The sequence below is a fragment of the Myodes glareolus genome, chromosome 25 (assembly GCF_982192425.1).
Source record: "Myodes glareolus chromosome 25, mMyoGla1.1, whole genome shotgun sequence".
Classification (NCBI taxonomy): Eukaryota; Metazoa; Chordata; class Mammalia; order Rodentia; family Cricetidae; genus Myodes; species Myodes glareolus.
In genome coordinates, this window is record NC_142050.1 from 25,098,464 (window position 1) to 25,120,262 (window position 21,799).

A 21,799-nucleotide genomic window follows, 5' to 3' on the forward strand; every position below is an offset into this window, starting at 1 on the left:
TGCTCATTTTCTTGCCTACAAAATCTCATGAAGCTGAAAGAAGCACATGGTGTGAGTGGAAGCCCCATGGGCTTTTCAGGAAAGTAATGCAGATTCTGGGACACATATCTGTATTGTGCTATGTTGATATGAATGAACTTGACTGAGCTTTATGAGACCAGTAATCCGCCGTAAGTACATTTATCGTCTAAACTGATTTGTGCATTAATTTGCATCCTTTACTGCATACACACAACAATCTTTCTGTGAATTTGGTTAGAAATTAGGTCATGCCTTTAAGTGGTTGACCCTTTCTTGTGCAACTGCCAATTTCTTTGCAATGAGAACATTTTATAATTTCAGACGAGATGGTCTCCTTTTTATTTGAAATGAAGAAAATAAAATTCAGAGAAGAAAAGTTGCATGATCAAAACCAAAGCAAGAAGACAAGGACCTCTGTTTTCTGCCTCTCAATGCAAATATTTCTCCACTTAGTCATTTAATCAGTTTTCAAATGGATTGACTTAGACTAGGTTTGAGTATGTTCACCCTCTCCCATTTTTTTTTCTGACTGCTCTTAGGGATAGAGAGGGAGGGGGAGGTGGGAGGGGGAGGGTGTTTGGAGGAGGGGCGGAAATGGAAACTTTCATAATTTAATAAACTTTGAAAAAAAAATCCAGTTTAACAAATACACTCATCTGAACCTATATGCAAAGCCCTTTGACAGACAGGCATTTCGGGCTAGAAGGAGTGAGTGTTGGAGAAAACAAAGGAATTGAGATTACTGTCTCTTCCTGAAAAGCTACTGTTAGAATTTAATTTACGCTTGCCTGGCCCTGTCACCTGGGTACCCTGTCCCTTTAAGAGACAAGTTCTACCCACTCCCAATCTTGCCAAGACAAGCTGATCTCCTGCTTCCTCTGTCCCTCTCTCTCTCTGAAGAGGCAGTCTCTGCCTCCTTCTCCTGCCACCTTCCTATTCCCTTCCTCTCTCTGACCCTCTCTCTCTGTCTTTCTCTCTCCCCTCCCTAGCCCCCATCCTTACACCTTCCCAGCACCCACTAAAGAAAGCTCTCCATACCTAGCTCTTCACATGAGGTATCTGTCTGTCCCTTACCCGCCATGTGCCCTCCCCCCCACACACACCAACAGGGGGGACTGCCAGGATCCCTTGTCTCATAAATCTTTCATTAGTGCTGTGAACTTGGCAGACTCTCTCTTGCAGTTGAGGACTGCTAGGAATCAATCCTACAACCTTTAACCTTTCTATATGGCGACTTTCCGAATTCAAAATAGCTAGAATTCTATACCCAACATCAACACTAACAGTAAGCCTTTTACTACATGTCTGGACAGGCCTCCATGACTGTGAGTTTGCTCGGCAGTGGTTCCCTGTGTAAAAAGGCCCAGTCCTGATCGACCACTTGCATTTCTGGCTTAAAGCCCCTCACTTGGCCCCCGACTCCATGTCACAGTGTAGGGGTTTGGTTTGACCCACCCATTCTCACGGCCTCAGCGATGGCCCTGATGACCTATGGTCAGCCTGAGCCTCGGTCCACGCTGAACTTCTGGGATGCTACAGTTCGATCTCTTGGACCTTCTTCTTTCCTCATGGAAGCCGTGCCTACCCTCTCAGATATCAAGGTACATAGCTGCCTATCGTAAGCTTACTTTCTACCAGTGACTGGTAGTTGGAAATGCAGCCTCTACTCTTTCTCCCTTCTCTGTTTGTCTGCCTTTCTTTCCTCGCATGTAGCCACAGTCATGCCATAAACTTTGTCCCAGCACAGTCCACTACAGCTAAGCCAGTCTGGGGCAGACTCTGTCTCTCTTCCATTCATGGAGCCCTGTCTAGGCCACCACTGGGCCCCGGGCCCCTTTTTGGTAATCCAAGGCATGTGGGGATCCTGGACTTGGACCTGCTACCAGCTTAGTTTCCAATTCCCAGTCCACTAGGACAATTGGTAAGATCCCCTCCTCCTGGTCAGCTTTCCCTGGCAGTCTCCTCTGGCACTTCCCACACGCAAGGATTTGGGCTTTGCCTGAGCACTGCGCTCACAGAGCAGAGCATTGGTTGTTCAGGCCCAGGGCCCTAGCACCACCCAAATGGTGTCTTCACTGTTTGGATCTATGGATCCTTTTCAGGATACAATTCCCCTCTTGGCCTAGTCCTCTTGGGCGACTGCCCTGTCTCAGCCCCCATTATCTTGTGGACAAACAGATAACAACCTGGCCAGTTGTTTATCTTTCTGCCTCACCCGAGGTAAACAGGCTGACAAAACTATATACATTTTTAACTTCTACCAGTGGATGGTGAAATGCAAAGAGTTACAGCACATGGGCAACTATGACCTCCGCCATTTTGTTTGAGCTTAGGAAAGGGAGGAACCACAGACTCGTGAGGTTCTACCCCTAACCAAATGGCTCAAGAAGTAGGTTCCTCACACGACCTGCGTTAAACCATTAACTGTTCTTTGAAAAATTACTTTTATGCTCTGTTACATACGGTGTGTTTACCCACCTCTGCAGTACATGGACTCTCCCCCACCTGCAAGGACTCTACTTTCCAGTTCATAGGAGCCATTATAAATCTCACCTGTTAAGTTAAAAACCAGTGCCGTCAGGCTTGGACCCAGGTCTCCAGGAAGATTCTATATTGTAGCCAAAATTTTAAATACATACCCGATAAATGGCCCTCAAGTGCTCAGACATCTGGCCAATGGCATTTAAATGTTTAATTATTAATAGGCTTTTCATAACAGAGAGACAGGATGACTCCTAGCAACACCACCCCATTTCCTTCAAAGAAGACAGAAGACAAAAGGGCACAGAAGAACATCCATCTGTAATTCTCTTCATCAAGTGAAAGTGCTAACCACTAGGTGAACTAGGAGTTTAGGCTTTTGTCTAAACTCCTGAAGATCTCTAGACAGTGGACAAAGAAAAACTGGAATCAACTGCCTGGCTGCTCAGAGCGAGGAAGGCTTATCTTCCTATAGATTCCTAACCCTCAGGATTGTCTAAGCCTGGCAGACCCTACACTAACAGCAAAAAGCAAATACAGCCCTGAAATCCCTGCCCTCAATGATCACGGAGGACCCTGAGGAGTGGCTCTACATAGCCAATCGAGTAAGTTCTCTGTCATTTTTTTAAATCAATAACTCAAGAAAAAATTTTATCCTTCTCCAAGATCTCTGATGCAGTTTGATGGCTGAGAGGTTTTGCCAGTTTAAAAAGTAAAACCTCACAAAACAGATTTCAGCATAACTTCTTACCATGTTCTAAAGAAAAGATGTTTTAAGGTATACAAATGCAAGTTATTAACGTTTGTACCTGAAAGTTATGAAGGTCTGAGGACAAATGCAAGTTTTCAAATTTCTCTCTCATTATGCAGCCATGCATAGTGTTAACATTATCAATAAAATGCTAATAAGCTATTACTCTAACTCTGGCAGAGTACTACCACTGCTACACTGCAGGCTCGAGATTTTAAATTCTCCTTGGTCATTTTCTAAAGATGCTCTTCATTGTACAGAAACACCTGTCACAGTCATTCTGGTTTATGCTGTCGTTCATACAATGTATGTGTCTAAAACTTTTGTTTCCAGAAACTCAAAGAATTCATTTGAGTTCCAGGGAGCCAAAATGAAGGATTCACCTTAAACATGTCAGATACACCCCTCTCTCAGTTTCCTGGTCCTGACAGCTTCCTCCTTAATTACTAGTGAAATTACCTGGTGCAAGTGAGAAGGAAACAAGGAACATGCAACAAACCTGCTTAGAAGTTATTAGACAGGGCATGTACAGGCCTGAGGAAGTCAGTGTGCAGAGAGAGAGAGAAGGGGGGAGGGAGGAAGGGGGGAGGGAGATGACGTGTCCAGCTTTTAAAAGCTGCCTAGCACATGAATACAGGGAGTTGATGTGAGTAAGTCATATGCAGATGACAGGGCTCACATATGCGTGCAAGGGCTTAGCTGAGTCATACATGGATGATGCAACCACACCACACATGGGTCACGAGAGTCCTTTAATATCCCCAGGACCATTAGGCACTTCTGCCTGAGGGCTTGTCCCCAAATGCATGACCCTAAAACCTAGAAGTGTCAGCCTTATTGTGGCTGAAATCATAACAACAGGACCTAAAGAAAGATTTTTCTTCCTAAACTTAATCTTGACCTGTGTTCTGTCAACACCTTGCCAGGACCCAGAAACACTAGATAGTTCCACATCACAAATCCTGGACAGGAGTGAAACAACCAGATACCCCAGGACATGACCAGCACCCAAATTTCTCAAGTCTCCCAAGAATTCGATGCCCACAAATCAGCAGAATGCAGTCTTGCGAACTCAGTGCTCTTGTCCCCTTAACCCGCCATGTTTTACTCCTTGCCTTTTTATTATAAGAAAAAGATAAAAATGTTCTAATTATAATTAATTATACTGCCTGTCCTGTCACATGGATAGCGTGTCCCTTTAAAAGACAAGTTCTACCCACTCCTAATCTCTTCTTTTCTGTCAAGACAAACTGATCTTGAGTTCCCTCTCTTCCTCTATCTGTTCTTCTGAAGAGGCACCTTCTGTCTTCTCCTTCTTCCCCTTCCTCTTCTCTCTCTCTCTCTCTCTCTCTCTCTCTCTCTCTCTCTCTCTCTCACCTCCATAACCCCCCTACACTTACACCCTCCCAATATCCACTAAATAAAACCCAAGCTCTCTCCCAATGGCCTATCGGTCTGTCCCTTACCTGCTGCATTGTTCCCCACACCAGCAAGTCACCCGTGCCATAAATCTTTCAGTGACTAAGGAGAGTTAGAACCATAGTGTTGCAGAGTTCAAGACTACCAGGAAAGGCAAACCAAACTCTACTAAGACCTCAATCAATCAACTATTATTTAAGCTGCAGCTGACCACAGTTTTCTTGGTTGGTTTTGAGACTGTGGCCCAACTGAAAGGAGAGGACAGCTTTTTTGTTGTTGTTGTTGTTTATTCAAGTATCCAAAAACACTCTTTCCACTTCCTCCCCTCCTCCCAATACCCTTCCACTTCCCCCACTCCCTCTCCTCCTCCCTCACCATTCCCAAGAGCAGTCAGGGTTTCCTGTCCTGTGGGAAATCCAAGTTCCTCCCCGCTCCCTCCAGGTCCAGGAAGGTGAGCATCCAAACAGGCCAGGATCCCAAAAAGCCAGTCCATGCAGACGAAACAAGACCCAGTGCCATTGTCAATGGCTTCTCAGTCTTCATTTGGACCTCGGGGGCTCAGTCAGACAGCTTTTTAAAAGCAAATATCTACAGTCTGTTCATGGAGATGTGCACTTGTGCAGGTGTGAGAGACCCTCCAGGTCTTTGGCATTCCTGGAATTCCTGGAACTGTGGGATTGTCTTCACAGCCTCAGGCTTCTGAGGGGTTTGGCCTCAGGCCTCTAAGATGGAGTCTAAAATCCCACAGATGAATAATAAAACACAATTTTAGAAATGTAGTATAGTAGAAATCCTGAAAGCATACTGAATGAAGAAAATAAATAAAAAGGAACAAAATGACATGACTGCTCCTAGGTAGAATAAAGAAGAAAGTTTGTGATAGAGAAAAGGGAGAGCATAGTCAGAGGCAGACTGGAGTGACCAGACTAAGCTGGGCCATGTGGGGAGAGAGGGAGGTCGAAGAAGAAGAAGAAGAAGAAGAAGAAGAAGAAGAAGAAGAAGAAGAAGAAGAAGAAGAAGAAGAAGAAGAAGAAGAAGAAGAAGAAGAGAGAGAGAGAGAGAGAGAGAGAGAGAGAAACCAGGTGCAGCAGCAGGAGGTCAAAGGTACAAGAGAGGGAGGGTAAACAAAATGTCTGGATTATATTGGGATTAAAAGTCTGCCTCTGGGGGAAGGGCAGTCCAGCTGCTGGGTTTGACAGTTCAAAGTAGCTGGTGGGGTATACAAGCCATACCCTGTAACAGGTAGGGACTGAAGGATACTGGGAGAGGCTGTCTACCAGGTCCAACTTTGATCTGCTAAATAGGCATATTTATAGAAAGTGTAATGTTTGTAAGAAAAGATTTTATGGTTTCGTTAGAAAAATAATTTCAATAAAATTAAAGATAATGTTGGAAAGACGAAGTTTAGAAACCTTACGTTTCAACCAATGGATTATAGATAACAATTTAGCTTAAAACTGATAATCACAGGTAAGATTTATAGTGAGTAACGAATTCTGCAATTATGCAAATTAATCCAGGTGCTCTACTAGTGATATTTAACTTCACAAATGCAGCCCATATATGGCTCAATTGCTGCTATCAGTATTGATCTAGGGGAAGGTATGAAGTACAATGTAGCTGAATGAGAATAGCTATGAAGACTGACAAAGCAGAAATATTATCAAACTGCTTCAGGACTGAAATCAGAGTAACTACTAAATAATGTGACAATTTGAATAAGAATGGCCCCCACAAGTTCACATATTCAAATATTTGCTAGTCACTAGGTAAAACTGAGAAGGCTTAGAAGGTGTGGTCTTGTTGGAGGACAGGTGTCATTGGGTTTAGGCTTTGAGGTTTTGAATAACCTAAACCATATACAGTTCACTGTCTCTCTGATTCACGCTTAGGGGTCAGATATAACTTCTAAGCTACTGCTCCAGAGCCATGTCTGCCTTCCTGCCTGCTGCCATGCTCTTTTCCGTGATGATCACAGACTCACCCTCTGAATCTGTAAGTCCTAATAAATTCTCTTTTCTGAGTTGCATTGGCAAGACTGTCACTTCACAGCTATAGGGAAGTAACTAACTTACTTTCCTATAAAAAGAGCAAACCAAGGAGACTAACACTTAAGCTTCAATAGTCGCATGGGCATGAGCTGGGGATTTGACCTTGGAAGTAAGGGACAGAGAGAGGGTACAGTAGACATTTCAATAAAAAACACAATTTTGTAATTCCTTAACAAATAAAAAAGGAGTGAGTGAAGGAGAAGTCAAAGTCAGCTACCAAGTGTAAATCTCTAAATATCCCATTCAATGTTTCTGGAAAAGAAGGAATAAGATAGAAAGAAACTAAACACAGTGGAGAAATGTGAAGTCAATGCTAAAATCCCCAAAACTTGTGGACAGAATAAGTTCAACCACAGGTCCACCTGCAATACAAATGCAAACATTTGCAACCTTTCTTCAGAATTCACTTCAGTGACTTGGAGTCTCATTGAGATGAAAGGAAATGACTTTATATATGAAGAATTTAACCATGTGCTGTATATATAAAAGGAATCCGGTAAGTAGTAGTTATTTTCATTACAATAGATCTTGCTTTTTTACATAGCTTAATTTCACAACTTGAGTCTAGAGTTGCTTTTGAATTTCAGTGTTGTTTTGTTCCACACCCTTTCTTTGAACATGGAAAGGGCAGAGCTCAGGAAAACAGAGCAGCGGGCTTAGGCAAATCTGCCTAGCAGAAGCTATGCTGATGATGAACACTTCAAGCGAATGGGGCTGGGAGAAAGTCCAAAATCAGGGACCAGTAGAGCAAAAGGAAGATGAGATAAGACAAAGAAAGAAGGATTAAAGTAGCATGCTTTCTCAGAATGTAAACAAGGGAAAGATATGACACTAAGGTCTTCCGGAAAATATGTAAATTGCAGTATGTAAAATCCGATCAATTATAAGCAAAATGGAAAAGCCCAAATCAAGGCCCTGTTTCTGAGAGGCATGTTGAAACCCTGCGGTACTGACTGTCTCTGCTCATACCTGCATCTCTTGCCATAACATAGAAGACACTTTTGCATTCTGATTGTACTTATTTCATGCTTTGTCATTGTCAGTTCTTTAGAATAAGTGCCCAATATAGCCAAGTGTTCAATAATGAGGAATTCGATTGGTCATTTTAGCCCCGGAGAGTGTTGATTTGAAGAAAGGGAGGAGTTATGGTGATAGGTTGCTTGCTGATTTAGTCAATACTTCAAGAGTTTTGATGATAAGCTTACAGCTTCCAATACTACATTCAATTCAAAGTATTTGAGAACTTTTCAGAGAAAAAACAACTAGCAATAGAAATATGTTAACAGTGAAAATTGCTTGAGAATCTGAAATCTTCTGTGGAAGATATATGTGTGGGACTGAGGCTGTGTGGTTGTACACAAATATACAAGTGTGAGGTAAGAACTCATTGAAATTTTTAAATTACAAAATTGTTTTGTAAACACTGCTAATGGAGGAAATTGCACTGGATCCCAACTCCTAGATGAAGAGCTAGCAACAGTTAAAAACTGTTGAGAGAGTGATGTATGATTCCCTCTGTATGCTGTGAATATCATTGGTTAATAAAGAAACTGTCTTGGGCCTGTGCAGGAAATAGAGGTAGGTAGGGAAAACTAAACTGAATGCTGGGAGAAAGGAGGTGAAATCAGAGAGAAACCATGTAGTCCATGCCAGAGACAGATGCCGGACAGAACTTAACCCAGAAGCCACTTCCATGTGGCGATACACAGATCACAAGAAATGGGTTAAATTAAGATGTATGTGTTAGCTAATAAGAAGCTAGAGCTAATGGGTCAAGCAGTGATATAATTAATACAGTCTCTGTGTGATTATTTCGAGGCTGAGCAGTTGGGAAACAATCAAGCACCCTCCATACAACAAGGAAAGGGAGAAATAGCCTTCTCCAAAATGAGCAACCTAAATGATTAGTTTATCCCAAGTGGTTAGATAGACACATAAGCAATACTTAACAGATTCAGCTGGTTATATTTACATATTTATATATACATATACACATGTATAATGTAACAATAACAGTTAAAGAATAAGAGGTCATGAATTTGAAAAGGAGTAGGAGGTTGTGGTAAGGATTTGAGGGGGAAAGAGTAAAGATATAGTTATATTTTAATTAAATAAAAAAGGAAAGTAACCAGTTCATCTCTAGAGCCAAAAAGAGTGCAAACATACAATTAGTATTTATTGGTTTAAAACTAATCTGTTCCCAGATTTCATGACCCTGTCAAAAGACAAACTCTTTCAGGTTATACTAAGAACTCATTTACAAGAACCTTAAAAAGTAATTTTAAAGAGACAATAAGAAAACTAGATTTATATGCAAGATGCCAAAATTATGTACAAGTATCAGAAAGGAAAACAGATATTGAGTAACTTTTGGAAGAGCAAATAGAAAAAAAATCAAGATTACCCTAAAAATTTCACAAGCTCACTTAGTACTCAAATTTATTAATTAAAAACAGAATTATTTATTTAAATGAGATTTACCATTTAGAAATAATTTGGGTGTTTTTTTCATAAAACATATTCTGACCACAGTTTCCTTTTCACCATCTCCTCCCAGATCTTCCCCACCTCTCTACCCATCCATCTCCATGACTCTTTTTTTCTCCCTCTCTTTTTAGAAATAGAATAAAAGGAAGGAATAAACCAGAATCAGTAAGAAAAAGGACAACATACACACATACACACACACTAAACCCATAAAATCAGGAACTTAAGAAATCATACTATACAAGCAAAGGACGAATAAGATTACAAAAAAAAAGATGACCAAACAAAACAATATGAAGAAATGAAAAAAACCTACAAAAATTTCATTGCGTTCATTTTGTGTTGGCTATCTACTTCTGGACCTATGCTTACATGTCATTTGTATACAAAGTGAGATTTTGCTGGAGAAAACTAACTTTTCCTTTGCAAACGATTGTCAATTGGAGATAACTTATTGGTTGCAGATATGAACTCATGCCCACTTCCCTTCTTAGCACTGGGACACAGTCTTCCTTGAACTTGTGGACACCCTGATATTTCAACTGTGACGATTTCTTCAGGGACCAGCAAAATGGCTTCTCTAGAACTGATTTCAATCCCTGAAATTTCCATTGTGGAAGGAGAAAAATCAACTCATAGAAATGGACTTCTGACCTTCACACAAACCCATAACACAAATGATACGTGAAGATAGTTTAACATTTACTTCATTATTTAGTGTTTTGTTTATTAAAAATCATAATCCAGTCAAGGGTATCTTGGTTTTTATTTGTGAGAAGTACTTTTACCTCTTTTCCATGTTGTAATCTCAACTAAGCCTCCCCATTCTTGGCTAGATACAATAAGCAGAAACGGGAAAGAACCACTTCCTAGTGGAAATTAAGAAGAAAAAATTTAAAGGATTCAAGGGTTGCATTTGCCTAACATAAGTGAGGCTTTATGTTCTATCTCCCTGAACAACAACAACAACAACAAAAAGTTTTCTTTTTCTTAGTCAAGACCAGAAGAAAGCATCACCTCCCTCTGACGCAGAACTGGGTAAAAGCCTTACCTCTGCCCGACAACCTGTGCTATTGAACAGACAGCCTGGACTCTGGAAGCCCTGCCCTGATTTGTCTTCTGTTCCTAATTCAAGCTGAAACATGTCCAAACATTTTCTTGCCTGAATTTCTTCAGTAAACTTATTTTACTTTCTTCTTATCTTTGTGCTTTATAATTTATACAATTCACCAAGGGTGGAGAAATTTTCCATATAGTTGCCCTGAGACTATCTTAAAGTTTTGAATGGTTCAAATATACAGATATACTCAAATCCCTGATAAATAACACACAAACTTGGCAGAAGTTCTTCCTTGGAATGGCTCCCAATTATTGGCTACCCTAATCTTACAAGTAACTGCATAATTTATTGCCCATACTGGGAAATACCTTTTCAAAGTAAATGGTGTGCTAATAGCAGGCATACGGCCATCCAGCCCTCTAGTGACTAATCCAATCTTAGGATAGCTTCTCATAAGTTTTGCAAGTGTTATCTGCATTTCTTTTTCCTTAATATTTAAACCAGTGTTGCCACAGTTCAGGAGACTATTTCCATCTCTTGCTCTCACCATATCCCCAGGCCGACTTTAATTCTACCTCTTCTGTGAGACTTGCTTCTTTTCTCAAAGGAACACTCTGTTTTCTTCTCTCCACCATCTCTGACCTCAAGGTTTTATTCTACCCTCTGCTTTGTATAAGGTGTGTTCCACACTCACCTTTACTCAATGCTAAGAAACTTGATAAAGGTTCCTTATTCATTTCTTCATTTTCTTGAATACAAAACAACAGAGCAACAATGCATGCACATGCAAAATATTTAACAAATATTTGTGACAGAGCGCAGTCACCAGTTTTAAGGTAAAGTAATCCAATGTGTCTTTGTATATACATATATCAATAAGATTCCTTAAGATATAGTAAACCCTAAAGGTTCCTGATATGAGAGTATAAGTTCATGTTGTCTCAGGAAAGAGTATTGAAATCTTTATTTAGTCTTGACTGTATACAACTATCGTTATATCACATGGATTAGGTAATTAAATGAAATCCATGTTTTTAATCAACAATATGAGTATCTATTATCCATCTACCTATCTTCCATTATCATTTTATGAAACTGGTAAGCTTGAATAATCTTTCATCTTTCATTTCATTTTTACAGAGAGTGCAGTTATCTGTTTGGAGTCTTACATTTAAATGCTACCTGTTAGTCTGTCAAAGGATAAGGTTGGTGATATGATGAACTGGCATATTCTACACTCCTGGATTTCTCTTACAGACTTCCTTTTTTGATTCATTGTTCACTTTGTGTTGTCTTGTTTTGGTTTTTTGAAGCAGGATCTCACTATGTTGGTCTGACTAGGTTGAAACTCAACGTGTAAATCAGGCTTACCTAGAACTCATAAAAATGTACTTGTTTCCTGAGTGCTGAGATTAAAAGGTGTGCATCACCACACCCATTTATACTACCAATTTTAAGTAATATAACAAATTTTGAAATACAGAGCTAATGACATTTACTTTCATTCAAGTAAAAGAATTCCTATTCCATGTTTTGTCTTCTTGATCCTTCTAATAATGTAAGAACATTACCAACTGTGACTGTTTTTAATAACCGCTAAATATTATTTACTTTAGACTCATGCAAGAAACATTATTAGATTTGCAGATAAAAAGGTAATCACAATTTCTAGCCTTTCATAATCATAATCATAATCATGAGTTCTAGCATTTCAACCAGGCTTAGTTGTACCTTTGTGTAATCCCAGAAATATAAGAGGCAAAAGTATTGCGTGTTCAAGACTGTCCTAGGCTACCAATAGAATTCAAGACCTGTCTGGGATACCAGATGAGTTAAGAATCAAACTGATGGCTTAGTATACCACGCTAGATTCAATCGTCAGCAACACACACACAAACACACACACACAGAAAAAAAGAGGAAAGCAAAAGGAAAGAAGGAAGAGAAAAATGGAGGGTGGGAGGGAGAGAGGGAAGAAAGGAGGGAAGGAAAGACAAAAGAGAAAAAGCATATAAAAATATGCTTATATATAAAAAGATCTGACAAGACCTCAAATGCTTTTATATTTGAAATTGCTTCATAAGCTAATTTACTTCCACTGGATCCTCTATGATTATCAACAGTGTTTTCTCATATGCATTTTTATCACATCAATATTTAGATTATTTCTCTAGCACATTTGCTTCTATTTTCCATGTCTAGCATTTTCCCTCACCTGTGTTGAGGATCCTGTACCTAGACATATGTGTGTATATTCATTATATTCTGGTTCTACCTGAGAATGCTGAATGTTAAAATTCAAATATCTGAATTTTCTGTTATTCTTTTTCTCTTTTGGAATTATTTGTTCTTTTCCATTTCTGTTTTTCTTCTTTCTAATTTGTATTATTGCTTTTGTTTTTCAGTCTCAATAAGCCATGAATATTGATTTATAATTATGATTGTCAGGCCAGGTTAATTGAGAAAAAATACCGGTAGAGGTTTTTTCCTTTGCTTAGGATGGATGGAGATGGACATGTAAAAAAAATGATTATTTTTCTTGACTGGTTTCTCTTTTAAAGATAAGGACACTAGCTAGCAAGAACTTATGATAGGATGGATGTGTTCAAACAATTGGAAACTCTATCAGCTCTAGAAGAGGTATATTTCCTATTCCCCTCCCCTAGTTATTTATGACATAAAAGTACTTACATCCTTCTCCTTCTGTGCCTTATTCCCAGAGAAGACCACCTCTGGCAGACACTCCTTATTCTTCAAAACTATATAATTTTAACATTCCCTCTCCTTACACCGTAGTTGAACTAGAAGGCAGAAATTTGGGAGTCGCTATTCTGAAATACACTTTTTTGCATGTTTACCTGATGGTCATCTAGCATCTTCTGGTTACTTGTCCTTTCATCATGAAATAGTTTAAGACTTCCTTGATGATAGCCACATATGTCCTTTGGGTTTTTTTATAAGGCATCGAGGGAGACGGCTATGGAGTTTTATTTTCATTCATTTAAATGTTTGAGTATACTTGGTTTACTTATATCTTAAATAGTGGAATTTATGCTAGCACTTGGATAAATGTTCTTCACAATTTAAGGTGAGTCATGTTAACTTATATGTGATATACAATATAGATATATGTTTTTAATTTTTGCACATAAAACTGTATTATGATTTTAGCTCAAAGAAACTATTTATTTGTTGTCATCTTCTCTTTCTGGCATTCTGTATGCTTCCATGAGACACAAGTCTCTACTGAATGCTGGAAAATGCACCTTGAATTAACAATAAGTAAATTAGTCACTACTTCCCTATTATCAAGTGGTTGGATATCAACCACACTTTATCAATACAGAAAAAAATGTATTTTTATCTGACCAATTTCCAAATATTTCTAAATAAAGCCAAGTCTATATATTCTGAAAAATAATATTAAATAGATATATTATCATAGTGTTTTGGATCATATCAACAATATGATGCAATGACATGTGTTAGCTCTATGATCAACCACCTTCCCACCTGATTCAATAATGATCCAGCTCATGAAGTCATTGCAATTTGCAATGTGCCAGCTCATGAAGGCACAGACAATTACAATGTTTTAAAACTCAGTTCAGTTTAAAATAAAAGTATGAGAAAATACCACAACCCCATAGTTACCAAATGTTTACAATTAATAGCTCTAGTACCATGTTTTTTTTTTCCCTAGAGTCCCAAACATGACACTGTGGAACCGAATCAGGATTTATTGAATAAATATCCCTTTGTAGTGTCAAGTAAGATAAGAATCTCCAAAAGAATTGTATGAATCTGTAAAGCTGAAGTTTTCTGTAGCTAGAATATGTGCACAATCTTAAGAAAAACAAACAAAAAAGTCAGACAAGGCAGAATCAAACTCCTTCCCAGGCATGCCTATATGTTTATAAGAAATTCATTCTCCTTTTCCTTCTAAATGTTCATATAGGTATATCCTTTAGTTTACCTGGAAAAGAAAGACCAAATAAATATTTTCTTTCCAGTTTTCGCTTCTCATTTGTTTCTCCCCTTCTAAAGAAATATTAAAACATCCTGGCGCAACTGATATTACCTAAGAGAAAATTCCCGCACCACTTGAGACAGTGCTGTCACCTGAGGTGTAACTGAAGTCTCCAAAGGGAACCACTTCAAATGAGTACAAGGTGGCAAGAAAATAAGACCAAAATGGCGTATACATCGTTCAACAGCAGACAGAACAACAGACAGGTGCATACATGCAAAGCAGAGTTTGTTCTTTATTTCCACTCTCCTCCTTATTTTAAAGGACACATGTGGCTGTAAGGATGTCTGGTCTGAGGTGTCTGTCCTGCATCCTTTTTCATTGACAGCCAGGCTATGTAGACATTTCCAGGTTCTGAAAGACCTTGATTCTTGTGGATTATTCTTTAGGGCAGATATTTTATTACTAGTCAGAGAGATCTGTCTCATAAACCCCCTTAAAGCTGTTCATATTTTCAATTGCAGCATAAAGATTTTAGCAATTGCTTCCTAGGTTTTCCTCCATATTGTTTTCTGCTAAATATCTGAAGCCAGTTACACATTGCCTCAGAAATATCTGCTTTCCCTGCTGTAGATTATTGTCTCCCTCATATCCCTCTTTCATTGATGTATTTTCACACACATACTCACAAGCATATGCCATGTTTGATAAAACACTCACAGTGTAGACACTAGTGACTACAGAAAATTGAAATTAACTGTCTGCTTAAATCAAGTGAGATCCATGACTTGCAATTATTTTGATACTTTAGTCATTAAACAAATATACTGTTTCAGGCATGTTATCATGCATATGCTTAGAATGCAATGGTGGGCAAAGCCAAATAAGCTCCCTGTCTTCATGGATGACACCTTACTGGTAATGATGCCCAGCACAGATTCACTGCTTACTGTGTGTTAAACACTTTTAATGATTCACAAATTGTGTAACTGAAAAATTATGATGAGGTATCTATTGATTCAAAAGATAATAATGAGGCAAAATCATGTTTTTGAAAAGTAAATAATCTTCCTATTCTTTCTCAGAATATATAAAATCAAGTGTACTCTTGGTTGAGAATAAGAAGGACTCAAAACAGAGGGTGTTTGTTTTATACAGCTCTACAGTTGAATTTGTAGTCTTAGGGGAATTTACTCCCATCAGTAGGAGTATGGCTTCTTGCTTATATATCCTCAGCTTACCCGAAGGATCCAGAAATTAATTCCCAGCACTGACTCTCCAGAGCTGTGCACTTCCCTACAATAACTGCAGCTCCATATTTCCTTACCCCTGCATTGTTTTTATTTTGTGATATATTGTGTATCGCAGGCAGATATATAGAAAGCACAAGGAAAAAAGAAAGAGGTGAAATGCTCAAAGTGCAGACCACTACAAAACTTCTTTGCTTGTGAATTTTGCATAGGAAGAAGTACAACTATTATATATATATATTTGCCCTTTGCTTTAAGTATTTAGTAGCCATACTTTAAAAGTAAGTGAAAGGAACACATGATTTTGAGAGATAAATGTGGCCAATTACTTAAAAAGCAAAAATTCCAATGAAGAGTTTAATGTTGATCACAAGAGAGGTATATAATAGACTTGAATTAAGCATTAACCTAAAATATCCTAAGCAAACAATTTTATTATACTGTGTATTATATATAAACAAAATTATTATATTGTCATTACTATATAAGATATGACACCTACTGATTTAAAGGGCATTTACTGAGAATGTATTATATGAAGAACGCTACCTGGGACTGTATTCAATCAGATACATATCTAATAGACAGGCTGTATGGTCTACAAGTTTATATGGGGTGGCATTTGAAGTTGAGACAATCAAACAATAGAGTAGAGCTACTAGAAAAATGGGGTTGAAGATAACTCTAAGTCTCTGACTTGAGTTATGGCGTAGATACTCTACATGGCAAGGGGGGAAAGCTGGTTCAGATGTACTGGTTTCACTCTTTGGGTGTTTTGTTTGGCAGAGCTGTGGAGGGGTTGTTTGTTTTTTGTTTGTTTTGCTAACGTTGTTAGATAGTTTTATATCAACTTGAATAAAGCTAAGGTTATCTGAGAGGAAAAAGCTCAGTTAAGAAAATAACTCCTTAAGACTGGGCTGTAGGCAATCCTGTAAGGCATTTTCTTAATTAGAGACTGATGACTGAGGGCCCAACCCACTGTGGGTGGAGCATTCCCTGGAATGGTAGTCCTGGGTTCCAAAAGGAAGCAGGCTGAGCAATTCATGATGAGCAAGCCAGTAAAGAGCACCCCTGCTTGGCTGCTGCATCAGCTCTGCCTCCAGGTTCCTGCCCTGTTGGAGTTCTTGTCCTGACTTCACTTGATGGTGAACTGTGGTGAGGGAAAGTAGGTTAAATACACCCGCCCCATTTTCTCCCCAACTTGCTATTGGTCATGGTGTTTCATGATAGCAATAGAAATCCTAAGGCATCTGTCAGTTTTTGTTTTTCTGTTCTGATATTGCTTTTTGTTTGTTTTTGTTTTTGTAGCCATCGATCTAGTTGGATCATTGTACTCCTTGGAGTTTGGCAGTGTCATAACGATTGTCTGGCTATCTGCATTTTATGGGCCCAATTAGGAAAGATAAAATGTCTTTAAGAGATTTCTGCCACCCTTTGAGCCTGTAACTACCAATAATGATTATTTTCTACACGATTAGGTTAATGATTTTAAATATATTTTTGTCTTTTCAGCACAATTATGTGACTTTGGGTATAACTACAAAGTACCTCCGTAATTCTATATTTTCTTTATACTGCTTCTCCAAAAGAATGAGAAAGTAAATTTCTTCCAATATTTAGCAGATTCCAGAAGTACGAGCAAGTTACGTAATTATAGATCTAAAGAGAAAACATGTGGACAAGTTAAATGGTGTTTGCTACTGAAAGCAGGCACGACACACATCAAAGAGCTATCAATCTTTCTGGTTCTGCACTGCCTGTTCTTTTGATAACTGATAACTTGGTTACATAGGAATGTTTTCCGGACCATCTTTGTAGATTATTCAATTCTCTTTACTTCTGTTTCTTGCTTCTTGCAATTTCAGAGAGACCTGCATGGCTCAACAACTTTCCTGCAGTAGACACTACTCTCAGCTGGCATATTGATACGTGTGTGCACTGGGAGAAAATGTGCCCTGCTGTTTTCCATGGTACAAATTCTGCGTCATTAATGTAGAGTTAAAGGATGCATAGTTATTTGCTTTCTCCTCTCCAATCTGACCTCTCACCATCTTTCCTGCCCTTGAGCCTGGCATCTTGCTGGTGCTGGCAGGCAACAGGAAGGCATGGGCTGAGAGCCAAGCTGATCCTTACAAGGACACTCCGAGAGGTAGACTGACGTGGGTTCAATAATTAGCCCAATGCCAGACACAAGGCTCAATAAGGATCTGCTGAATTAATGGATGTGTGTGTCGCCTGGCTGTTGTAAATGCTTCAAGTTGATAACCTGGGCTAATTGGCTGAGCATTATAAATGAAAATGGAGGAGTGATCAGCTCTTCTCTCCTGCCAAGTCAATAAACTTATTTAAAGACTTCTTTTAGAGACAGAAATGTCTAGTTCATTTTTAATATCCACGCCAATAGCTTTAACAATGTTAAAAATACTATGAAGCATTTTATCTATCATCTTGAATAACAAAGATACTTTAAAAGAAAAGCAGACAATAAATTTTAAGGTAAGTTTTAGGATAGCACATAATTCTATTATATAAAGTACTTCAGTGGCAAAGACTATTTATGATCCAATAGCTCTTGCTATAGAGACAGTCTAAATTCTACAACCTAGAGACTAAATGATACATCTCTATAACATTCTGAAAATCCCAACAGTTATTACTTATTATTGAGTTCTGCAGACTGTCTACCATTTAATCACATCATAAATACAAAATAAATTCCAGTTAGCATATTTTTTATTTGTTTTACAATTTGTTTCTAAAACATACCTTTACTCCACAAAGGTAAGAAAGAAAAAAAATGAAATTGGATAACCACATTCTCTGAAGGCATGGATACGTACATACTCACAAAAGTAAATATAACTTTCAGATTTTAACAGAGATATACACGTCTCAAAGGCTCAGCATCACAGTGGGCAGCCTCAATCCCTTACAGGTTTCTGTGCTCATTTCATGTTCAAATCTTTATCTCAGTTGCTGCTTTTTGGAAGACAGCTACGATCTATAACCTCATTGTTTGGGGAGAAAATATTTTATTTAGAAAAAGTTATTCTTGAAGAATTGTATGCATGTGTACAGTGAAATCTGATAATATCCATGCTGTCGTTTATTCCTCCAGTTCTTCCCCAGGTCCATCATCCAATAAAAGTCCCTTCCAATTCAAGTCCTCTTCTTAAAAAACAAAATAAAAGAAAACAAAATAAAACCCCACTAAGTCCAACTAAAGATACCCATATGTGAATGCAGTGGGGGTTACCCACTGGAGCATGGGCAATCTCTATCAGTGCCACATCCCTAAAGAATGACTTTTCATCACCCAGCAGGGTCAATTGACAATAACTCCTTTGTTGTGGCAGGAAATCATGAGCTCCTCCCTGGGAGAAAATATTTAAATAACTTTATAGATCCACTGAGAATTCAAATTTGAAGCACTGTGTTATCCAATACCTTGATACAAGATTATGGTTTTATTTTAATTCTAAAGCACTGAATTAAAAAGAATTACCCCAAACATATTCACAATTGCTTTAACCTTTCCATGCGTAGAAGTCACTATATGAAAAATAACAGTTCTATTATTTAAAATGTAAGAGAAGAGGAAGAATATCAAGCTAGAATACACAGAAGATATCCTCTGCTCGGATACTTGTGGGTCACCAGAAGCACAGTAAACATGTTGTGATGGCCTCTGTAGGTAACACAGTAGGGAAAAAGAGGTTTTAGCACTCAATATAACAACTGCTTACACTGTCGTTACCAGAAATGTATTTATTTGAGCATTTTCAAACTCTGAAAAAAAGATGCTGTTTTCCATGACTAAACAAACAACTCTATTAAACATTGAACTTGGAGACAGTTATTTTCTGGCTTGCATATTCTTTCACAAGTTAGATTTATAGGTTTAATTTCTAATACGTTTCCATCCTGATATACTGAAATACATCTTTTCATGACTAAGGGCCTCTCTCCTGACTGTCTTACTTTTAACTTCTCTCTCCATGTTTGAGCCCACACTGAATTTCCGTGGTCCCCACAAAGCCAGACTGTCAGGATAGTGCTGGGGGTCACTAATTCATGGCAAGTTTATGCTAGTCATCAAAATTTACTAAAGTTCTTTTTTTTTTTCTGCCCAAACATAGCTGTATGCCCCATTGATCCAATGGGCGCTTAGTGGTCATTCTCATAAGCTTGCCATCCCTTGTGGAGGACTTTCCATATGACTAGGTTGAGATTTTAAGTTATGTAGGCCCTCACCTGCATCTTTACAGTCCCAGCACTATAATTTCCCATGAGATAGTTGATGTTTTTCGAATGATGGCGGGGGGGGGTGGCCAAATGTTTAAGTCTTCTCTTGAGAGATCTTTCTTACATACACATTAAGGATGAAGGGTTATCACTACAGAAATCTAACATCTCCTGGTGTGCTACAAGTTTCTTCATCCCACTTTCCAAATCTGGGGACTCGGGCTAACGTTGGTTCTCCTCTTCCTTGTGTGTAGGGTTGAATGCATCTAGACCAACAAATACCACAGCTCATATGAAGACTTTCTCTGCTAATCAGTGTTTTATATGGAAAAAATGGCAGCTGAGGATTAATGACAAAGAAAATTACTTCAAGAGAGTCAATTGATCTTCACCTACAAATACAAACAACTTTATATAGTTGTCCACTGTTACTGTAATTATTCATCACCATGATCATTTGTAAATGTAAAATGAACAAGAAGAGGGGCCAGGGAGCTGTGGTAAGTGGTTAGGACTGTATTAGCACATCTCAGTATGTTTTAATTTTGGTTGTGTTACTATAAATTCTGCTTCTATGATTGGAATAATAATGGTCAAGGAATGGCTTTTTCCCAGAGTTTCCACAGAACAGAAAAGATGTCATTTGCTTTGCAGTGGGATTTCTCAGGGACAGCTCACCCCTGTGAGCCCATCTGCCCTTTCTGCTTCTGTCTTTTAATTAACATTTGGAAAAGGACAGTGACATTGCAGATAACAGGGCTGTAAAAGAGACCCAGAAAATGATACGAAGTCTGTCAATCTTCAACCGTGCTAAAGAGCATGCAATAGTGGTACTTAGGGGCTGTAAAAAGTCATTCATAGGCCACACATACTCAAAGCAATGTAGCCTTCACACACACACACACACACACACACACACACACACACCACAGACTGAAGCAACTTGAAAGAATATAAATGAGCTAAAAGTAGGAAAAATAATTCTAAATGAAGTTAAATTTCAATACATCCAGGAAAAGGTTTGTCAAAAGGATTTCCTGGGGCTTACCTTCTCTGCTGACTGGGCTGTACCAAAAAAGATGGGGATGAAAGCTAACCAAATGATGCAAGTGGTGTACATGGTAAATCCAATAGGTTTGGCTTCATTGAACGTCTCTGGGACTCCTCTGGTTTTAATGGCATAAACAGTACAAGTGACCATCAGGAGGATACTGTACCCCAGGGAACAAATGAGTGACAGATCGGAAATGTCACACTTGAGCACTCCCCGGGCATTCTCGGGATCTAGTGTCCGCTGTTCTCCATAGTCAATGATGGTGTGTGGGGGATCCACAACAAACCACACAAACACTCCAAGGAGCTGTACGGAGATGAGGCTGAAGGTGATCACCAGCTGGGATGCCGGACTGATAAACTTAGGTGCCGTGACCGATTTCTTCCCCTGCTCAAATATTCGGTGGATACGGTTTGTTTTGGTTAAAAGTGCGGCATAGCTGAAACACATACCAAGTCCCAGGAAAATCCGCCGGAAGGAGCATATGACTGTGTCGGGTGCCGCAATCATCAAAAAGGTGATTGAGTAACAGAGAAAAATCCCTGTCAGGAGCACATAACTAAGTTCCCGCCCAGAAGCTCTCACGATAGGTGTGTCGTTATAGCGGACAAATGTCACAATCACAAAGGTGGTGGCAATGATTCCCAATATTGCTATGAACACAGGTACCACCGCCCAGGGAGAATGCCACTCCAACTTGATGATGGGGATCCTCTGACAGCCTGTGCGGTTGATGTTGGGTCTCTGATCCAATGGGCAGAGTTCACAGGAGAGTTCATCTGCCTGGTAGTTATAGCCCTCACAGCGCTCACAGTGCCAGCAGCAAGGAACCCCTTTCACGGTTTTCTTCCTCTCCCCGGGCTTGCATGGCAGGCTGCAGACAGATGCTGGGTGTGTGTGTTCTCTATTAGCCCACTGCATGTCTTCCACCTGTGGGTATAAAAAATTAATGAGCCTTTTATTTTTCCTCATTTATAGTATCCTAATCCTAGCCACAGGTTTGTAATAAA

The 21,799-nt window shown here is 39.0% G+C and overlaps 1 protein-coding gene across 1 annotated transcript in view; it reads right to left on the reverse strand.

The window, feature by feature from the left end:
- Positions 1–21,799, reverse strand: part of Grm8 (glutamate metabotropic receptor 8) — an 824,187-nt gene that overhangs the window by 70,743 nt on the left and 731,645 nt on the right. Inside the window, exon 9 of the mRNA XM_048451013.3 lies at positions 20,784–21,719. Coding sequence (XP_048306970.2) covers positions 20,784–21,719 — 936 coding nt within the window. The remainder of the gene's footprint in view (positions 1–20,783; positions 21,720–21,799) is intronic.